At 38.8% G+C, this 8,933-nt stretch overlaps 2 protein-coding genes across 2 annotated transcripts in view; both read left to right on the plus strand.

Moving 5' to 3' along the window:
* LOC105743549 (alcohol dehydrogenase class-3) overlaps positions 1 to 444 on the plus strand; it is a 1,547-nt gene extending 1,103 nt beyond the window's left edge. Inside the window, 1 exon segment of the mRNA XM_023701336.1 lies at positions 1 to 444. This exon segment is cut by the window's left edge and continues 100 nt beyond it. Coding sequence (XP_023557104.1) covers positions 1 to 166 — 166 coding nt within the window. The 3' untranslated portion in view covers positions 167 to 444.
* Larp4b (La ribonucleoprotein domain family member 4B) overlaps positions 1 to 8,933 on the plus strand; it is a 125,061-nt gene that overhangs the window by 112,613 nt on the left and 3,515 nt on the right. Inside the window, exons 14-15 of the mRNA XM_023701340.1 lie at positions 3,806 to 3,851; positions 6,826 to 6,990. Coding sequence (XP_023557108.1) covers positions 3,806 to 3,851; positions 6,826 to 6,990 — 211 coding nt within the window. The remainder of the gene's footprint in view (positions 1 to 3,805; positions 3,852 to 6,825; positions 6,991 to 8,933) is intronic.

Consider the following 8,933-nt stretch of genomic DNA (forward strand, 5'->3'; position numbering starts at 1 on the left):
AGGATGGAAGAGTGTAGAAAGTGTTCCAAAGTTGGTGTCTGAATATATGTCCAAAAAGATAAAAGTGGATGAATTTGTGACTGGCAATCTGCCCTTTGACCAAATTAATGAGGCCTTTGAGCTGATGCATTCAGGGAAGAGTATTTGAACTGTTGTAAAGATTTGAATTCAAGAGAAAAATATGTCCATTTGTAACCTCAGTCTTGTGACCTGAAGGGAACAGCTTGACAGGCAAGGAGATCTTCCAAGTTCACATCCTCTGAGACTTTTTTCAGTTATTACTCCAGGAAATAGTGTTCTATGTGTAGGTAGTTCTTACATCTCTGTAATGAAGGATAAGGCTTACAATCATAAATCTGTTTTCTAGACTCTGCTTTTTACATACACACTTTAAGCTCATTCTAAGGAATATCTGAACACAATAAAAATTTCTACATTTCTAAAAAAAAAAAAATGGGAAAGTGAGTCACTTAGCAAGTGGGCACAAATATGGAACAGGGTCTCTTCCTGTTGGGGGTTGGGCTAGTGACTCATTTCAAGTTGATTGATACTATTTAGGATATCAATCCCTAATGCCCATCCCTAGGGAAGTATGTAGCTGTGCTTCCTCTTTTTGTCTTGGTCTTGAGGTATGGCCCATATGGGAGTGTCTGCCTCTTCCAAGTTGCAAAACATACATTGGCCAAATAAAACACTAGTCAGAACATTTTTTTTTTTTTTTAGGTCCATTAGCAGATCTCTTAAATGTGGGGTTTAAACCTTTTATCTTTCATGGCCATTGGGTACTGTCTCAAACAATTCATGAGAATAGTTCCCCTATTATTACTGGGGAACATGAATTACCGGGCATAGGGAAAACAGTATTTTCCCATTTGCAAGTAGGCCACTGGCTGGGTAATTACTGACAAATCTGTATAAGCAATCTTTTTTTTTTTTTTTTTTGTGGAACCGGGGATTGAACTCAGATCTTTGCATTTGCCAGTCAAGCGCTTATCCTACTGAGCCATCTCCCCGGCCCCTGTATAAGCAATCTATTGAAAGTTTAACAGGATTTCTCCTTATATTGGCAGTTAACATTGGTTCCCTCAGACTGAGAGGGAAGACACAGGACCACCTCAATCTGAAACTTCCTCTGACTCCATCATAAACACTTTCTTTTTCCTTCTCTAGCAACTGTGGACATTTCTGCTTGAAATGTCTCTTCTCTCTGGCTTTCCTGTAGCCTGCTAGTATCCCCATTTTTATTTTCCATCTATAATTTTATTTTGTATCCTTTTTACTATGAAACATCTCAACTCAGACAAATTTATTCCTGCAAACCCTTTTAACTTTTATAGCTTGTGTCAGAAATCTGGGGCTCACTAAGTAAGATATAACTTTTTGGTTTTAGATTTTACCTGTATGATTCCCTGGGTTTTGGTTATTTTCTAGAAGTAACAAATTATCTGAGAGATTAGAACATATATAATCAAAGCATGAACATTCGCACTAATAGGTACATTTATAAACCTTTTTGAGACCTAGCAATCGTAACTCACTAGCTCTTAGACCCCTTTATTCATGGAGTCTTGACAGTTTATTGTAAGTCCCTCTAGCTTTAGTTAAGAGAGGTCACATATGTATTAACTATCAGCATGAAATACTGGAGTTATATTAAAAATCAACCAGGCTTAACAAACGGAGGTTATGAGCAGAATATATTGAGAGAAAGAAAGCTCCTGTCCCGAGAGAGGGACAGGAGGGGGGGGTGAGCGGGTAGTCCTCCCCCCCCCCCATAAGTAATATTTTAAAAGGAAACTTTTTTCTTTCCTGAGCAGTGAGTCTCAACAGTAGGCTTAATAATCAGTACGCCATGTGCTGGGGTTTTTATATTCTTTCTTAAGAGCTGTAGGAGTTTCAGTATGGTGAAATGAGATCTGCCTTTTGTTTGAAGTAACCAGTTGCCTTGAGAGTTAGCCTGTCTTTTGAAGACAGGCCTTGATTTCTCTGGCCATGAAACCCAAAATATCATCTTTCAATAGAATGATGTTTGACTTACCCTGAAAATCTATTAATTGTAGCCATTTCCATTAATGACTAGCTATGCCTTATGGGTAACTTACTGCAACATCTTCATTCTACTCAGCATTTGCTGATTCAACTGTGCTTTTGTGTTTTAGAGGTAACTTCTTTTCTTTCAACCTCATTCTTTCGGGTTTAGCCTTTGCTTCTACATTTTCCTTACTTCTCTTAGTCTTCCTAGAATTGAAGAGAGTAAAGCCCTTGCTTTGAATTAGTCTTTGGTTTGAAGGATCTGAAGGACAATAAAGTGAAACCAAACAAATGAAATTACTTGCTTTCAATGCAGTTTGAGAGTTAAAAATTATAAGAGGAATCCAGAAACAGTTAATCCTGTCTGTAGTGATAAGATGGGTATCTGTTCTCTCTTGGTGAGATTGTAAGATAGACTGGCCATAGGTAGCATGGTTTAATAGAATTAGAACTAGACCATATATTAGTCAGGAAAACAAGCCACACCAGCTATTTTGATTCTGAGTTACTCATCATGTAATTGAGACTGAAAAGCCAGGGGGGACCAAGTAATGCAGAATCAGTTGAGGTAGTGGCCACTAAACCTGGGGTTAAGTTTGTACCTAATAGAGCCTAGTAGCTTGAAGGAGCAGTGGGTCATGTGGCGCTCCTAACATGAAAATGACTTTGGTTTGGATGAATGAATTCTAGAGGAACTAGGCAGAGGTCCACAGAGCTCCCATGCCAAATCTCTGTTTGACACAGAAAGTAAGGGATCCAAGTTCACCATGTGAACTTAGTTATACCATGTTAGGCAAGACACCTTGTAGTCATCTATACATAAAAGAAACAAGTTTATTTCTAATATATTTCCCTACTCATATAGTAAAAGATGGGTAGAGTCTTTGTGTTCAGTTGAAATGTGAGAAGTTTTTGTTTTTTTTTGTCTTTTGAGACAGGGTCTCACTATGCAGTTCAGTCTGGCCTTCAACTCATTTTGTAGCCCAGGCAGATCTTGAACACAGCGATCCTCCTGCCTCAGCCTCCCCAGTGCTGGAATTACAAGGGTGTGTCACCGTACCCCGCTTGATAAAAACAAGTGTTAATGATAAACATACACATTTGATAAGACTTATTACTGTTTTTAATAACTCATGTATATAATTTGATATCAGATTTTACATCTTGTTCATGTGCTCATATCTTAACAAAAATTCTATATATAAATTATTTAATACATTTTTAAAGGTTACCTTATTTGGACATTTGATTACTATAAATTTTGTAGTTGTTTTGCTTATTTTTAAAGTTAGGTTTTTAGGAACAAAATTCATTTCTCAAAGATTACAAAATAAAAAAGACTGAATTGATTTATTCTTTGAGCATATCTATGTAAATATATACTTACTATTATATTTTGTGTCTAGTTTTCCCCCCAAAGCCTCATGCAGTCATGGGGTAGCTTCTAGAGTTTATGATTAATTAATGATCTAGGGCTAGGATTGTGGGTGTGGGTGCTGCATCTACCCTAGGATGGATAATCTGCATCACAACGTAAGGAGGGAGCAGGTAGCTGCTCCAGCCACTGCCTCTCCTTTTTCTTTTTGGTGTTTTCCACTGCCATGAACCTCTGCTGTGTGCCACTCTGCCTTGGAAACCTCTACTGTGAGCTAAATAAACTTTTTTTCCCCTAATTTTGGGTGCTGGCTATTTTGTCCCAGCAATGAGAGAAAAGTAACTGAGACTAAGTTTTCCAACTGAGAAAAAAATAATCTTTTGCTTTACCCTCCTCCAGGAAGAATTCATTTGGCTATCGGAAGAAAAGAGAGGAAAAGTTTGCAGTGAGTATATAAAGCATATATCACTTTAACAAGACATGTAACTCTTAACTCTGAATAAACATTTAATTAAGTTAATTAAATGGATTAATGCTAGGACATGAAAAGGAACATTTCAAAGACTTTCTTTTAATGTGATGTCTATCAGTAATAACTGACATCTAGTGATCTAAAGAAGAAATTCTGGAGTTCTTAGAAATTGATTACTATATTAGTCTCTTAGTGCTGCTCCATAGTTTGTAGATACATGTGCTGTAAAATGGGCAACCAGTAGTTACTCTTGCACATACTGCAGGCTACATGAGTGTGTGGATTAGTTCTTCAGTGTTGGGAACTCTTACACAGTGTAAGACACAGAAGTTTCTTACCCTTTATCAATGGAGGATATTCTAAAAATGTTCTAGTGCTTCCAGTGGATGCCTGAAACGTAGGTGGTACCAAACCCTGTAATTTATTTTCTTTTTCATCTGAACTGTGCTCTTACCACATACTGTGCTTATAACATGTGTAATATGAGATGCAACAGCAAGCTAGCAGAAAATTCTTTTTCTTCCTTCTCAAACCCATGGATAGAAGACTCATTCTTACTGTAGCTCTTAGGAGCTTTAGCATAAGAGTTTTCTTAAGCCAAGAGCTTTCACTGTTTCACTTTAAAAGAAGCACTTTGGGGTTTCAATTTAACACATCTACATTGCCAACATCACAGTTTTGCAGTTTAGGACCATAATTGGGACCACAATAAGAGCTGCTAGCACACAAGTGCAGCAGTGTCACACAGTTGAGCTGATGATGGAGATGGCTACCAAATGGTAAGGGATGGGTAGTGTCTAACAGTGGTACAGTGGGCAGAGGAGTGATTCACATCTCAGGCAGGACAGTACAGTGTTCATCATGCTACTTAGAACAACACAGTTTAAAACTTAGGAATTTTTTATTTCTTAGATTTTCTTTAGTATTTTGGCCAAAAACAAAACTACAGAAAACAAAACTGCCAATAAGGGGTACCACTGTAACTGGAGCCATTTCGTTTCGTCAAGCCTAATTAGCTTCCTGTGTGTAGGAGTTTGTTCATCTTTTTTATTGAATGTGACATCTCCCCACTATATATGAAACATTTTTTTCCTTTCCACTATAACTTAAGACAGAATAAACTCAAAAATAAGTAATAAGTTTGTGTGCATGTTAAGTGAGACATGGTCATTTAGTTTGAATTAATTAAACAATTTCTCTTAAGGAAAGTATTCTGACTTAAATTTAAGAGAGTCTGGGATTTCAACACAGCTGGTATGAGATTATTGTGGAAGAATCAGCAGTGTGGTTAAAAACACCCAGTGGTGTCTTGAAGGAAGTTACCCAGTGGACTTGCAAGTATAGGATTCCATACCTAGAAACCTGGAAAAACCTTAAAACTCTTGCTCTACCCCTTGAGCCATCATGTATGTGCTGCTTAGCTCAAATGTGCATTCTGTCTGTTTAGAGCTAGAAATTCTCTTTTTACTGAAGTCAGTCTGGTCTAGGTTGGGCTAGCCCTTTGGTAAGGCAGTTTATATTGGATCATTCCATTTGGAATTAATGATTCCCTATGATCATTTAAACTAGGAAGGTTGTTTTCTGCATCTCTATTATAAGACATCATGCTGTGATGCCTGCCAGGAAACAATCCCACTTACATTTTTGATTCTTCTCCTTCTCTTCCTCCCTTTCTCCTCCTCCCCCTCTTCCTCCTTCCTCTCTTCCTTCTCACCTCCTCTCCTTCTCCCCTCCTCCCCTCCTTCAGTCCTCTCCTCTCCTCCTCTTCCTCCTCTTCCTCCTCCTCCTCCTCCCCCTCCTCCCCTTCTCTGCTCTTCCTTCTGCTGCTGCACTGCTTATAACGGTGATGGCAAACTTCTTAGAGCTTTCAGGGATAACAAAGAGCCCACTGCTATTCGTGTGCCATTTCTTCTCTTCCTGTTGCTGCTGCACTGCTTATCACAGTGATGGCAAACTTTTGAGTTTTCAGTGATAACAAATAGCCCACTGCTATACGTGTGCCATAGGATCACCACCACTGACTTAGAACTTCTAGGAATACAGAATAGTACTAATTGTTGTATCTAAATGAGTTTTTAAAATTTTTACAGACAAGTAGCAAATATATCAGCATTTGGACTTATCTAATAGCAGCATTCATACCTGATCCCAAAGGCATTCAAATCCTAAAAAATACAAAAGAGCACTCACTATATCTTCAAAATCAAGCCTCATAGGTCCTATCGTTTTCCGACTTCAGCATATTGCTTACCTCCCTTCTCCTGAAAAACAGAATTTGATACTTTTTTGGGGGAGGAGGAATCATGACTGTCTACTTCTGAAAGGCTACATTCACCCCAGACACAGGAAAATCTTTTAAATAAAGCCTCTAAAACTAAAACTAACTTTGAAGGGCTGGGGAGATAGCTCAGTAGAATAAGCATGTGCCTGGCAAGCCCAGGGTCCTGAGTTCAACACCCAGTACCGCAAAAGAAAACAATTTCATAAAATTAACTTCGAAGTCATTGTGTTTTGTATATAACTTAGCAATACACTAGATTGAGAGTTTTGTTCATTATGATATGTTATAGGGAGCATGTAACTGTTAGGTGATTAATAAGCACAAGTTAGGGAAAATTAAGCTTAATAGCAGACACCTGCACCACTTGAAAGTCAAGAAACAGGCAAACATGCCCAAAAAGAGTGGGATTTCAGTCAGCATGAATCCGTTTTTGTCCTTTATCCTCCTCTTTATTGAGCTCTCACATATTCTCTAGAATCTGCTCACATGGGGAACAGTTCTTTCAACAGAGATTGTGGGAGATTTTTAACTTGAAGTCAGGTGGACCTCAGGATTGTTGGGACTTCAGGCTTTTTTCAGGCTACTTTCGGAATCATAGTTCTTTGCTTTATTCGTGCTGTGCCTCTCTGTGTCTGTATAACTTTACGGGGTTTCGTTGTATTGCAGAGCAGTCAGACTCAGTCTCCAACACCACCGAAGCCTCCATCACCAAGCTTTGAACTGGGGCTGTCCAGCTTCCCCCCATTACCTGGAGCTGCGGGGAATTTGAAGGCAGAAGACTTGTTTGAAAACAGGCTTTCTAGCTTGATAATAGGATCATCAAAAGAAAGAGTAAGATTTTCATTACAATTCTAGTAGTAGCTGGCATTTACTAAGCACTTACTTTGACCAGGGGCTTTGAATACTCATAAGAGGTTTGGAGGGTTCAGGTAATTTACAAGTCACACAGGTATGGAGTAGTAAGATCAATGTTGAAGCCAGGACCAGGCTGTCTGTCTTCTTGTTGTCTGCTAAGGTCAGAGATGGAGTCTGCACCATGATGTCCTAGGTACACTCTCATGAAGACACTTAGGTTTTGTTTTCATGGTTGTTCAGATCCCCTTCATTTCACAACAGAATGAAAGAAAATCTGAATTATACTGGAAGCAATACAATTTTTAGTAATTACATGAGATGAGTAGCAAGAAACCTATAGTCACTTTGCTGTAATTCGTTGGCCTTGGGGTGAACTTTATAGGTTATCATCCAGAATGATTTTAGTGTGGTATTCATCATCCCAGGAATCAACTAGAGCTGCTTAAGTCAAGGAAGGCAGCTTCTCATTGGTTTTCTGTACTTTAATGTAGCTAATGGGTGCATAGTAGGATTTGTCCCCCTACTAGGATCAGTGTTTGAAGGCTCTAGGAAAGTACAAAGAATGGCTTTCTGCCCTATAATTAATGATGCATTGGCATCCCTGGGAGAGCTTGTGGAGCAGTACTGGTTATAGGCATTCCTTATACTGTATTGCAGTTCTCAACTGTGTCTGTACATCAGAATTATCCATATGTCTTCTTCCAGTATAAACCACAACAGCTACCCTTTCTACTGTCCCAGATCTGTGGAGTCAGGATCTCCATTATCTCTGGATTTGGGGAAAAGGTACTGTTTCACAGTCTAAGTTTAATACTGCTGTAGTAAATACATTAATTCTCAGTTAAAGCAGTTTTAAGATTAATTTTGCTGCAGTATTTTAAGACTAAGTTTAGGTGAAGTGTTCAGTCCTTTTCATATTGGTTGGTGGTAATTGGCCCTGTTTCTTTAGTCTTGAGAGTTGTGGGCATTGCAAGATGCTGGTTTTTTTCTGGTAATGGTTACATGTTAGATTTGACATGTTTTGTAAATTATTCTACATGTTAAATTTCTGTGCAATAATTTCTAAGTTATTCCCACTATGTAGTGTGGTGTTAGAGTGTTACAGCACTTAAACAGTCATAAATTCTGGTTTTCAAGTTTTGATCCGACCCCCTGGGTGATGATAAAACAAGAGGCGGGCTCTTCCCTGGCTTCAAAAACAGTAGCTACTACTTTGTACACTTTGAGTTTCTGTGTAAAATTTCTTTTGAAAGAATAATACTTTTAAAAAGCCTGAGCCTAAGGGCCAGCCAAATAGCTCAGTAGATTAAAGCACTTGCAAGCAGGGACAAGGGCAGGGAGTTAAATCCATGGGCCTGCCCTGATGGCCCTGCTGCTGAGGCACACTGAAATGGGGAATGAGACTGGGCGTGGTGGCACACACCTGTAATCCCAGCACTTGGGAGGCTGTCAACAGGCAGATCACTACAAGTCCTATCTAGTAGTGAGACCCTGACACCCTGTAGATCCTTGCCTAAAATACAAAATAAAAAAAATTAAAAATGAATAAAAAGTCTGAGCTTAATTTCATGGTTTCATTACCTAGTCTGTATTGTTGCTGCTTAGTAGCACATCTGTACTTGCTTTTTACTGGACACTTGATTATAGAGCTGCAAGGAGGGACTTCAGAGGGAGGCAGTGTAGCCCACTCTTAATGGTGTGAGGTCTGTGGTCACTCTGAACTCTTCACGCAGTGCTGAAATATATATGTATTTAAGTAGCATCAGAACAGAACATAACTGAATATCAGCACACTTTTACAAAAGGAAACTTTTTTTCCCATGGCTCTACTAAGCTAGTGGCCTTCAGCTTGAATATAGTCATAAAAGATTCTGGTTCTCAGACTGGAAAGGCTTCAGAGTCTGTACCTCTTTTATTTC

Source organism: Octodon degus, unplaced genomic scaffold (assembly GCF_000260255.1).
Source record: "Octodon degus isolate 3935 unplaced genomic scaffold, OctDeg1.0 scaffold00133, whole genome shotgun sequence".
In the NCBI taxonomy this organism is placed as follows: domain Eukaryota; kingdom Metazoa; phylum Chordata; class Mammalia; order Rodentia; family Octodontidae; genus Octodon; species Octodon degus.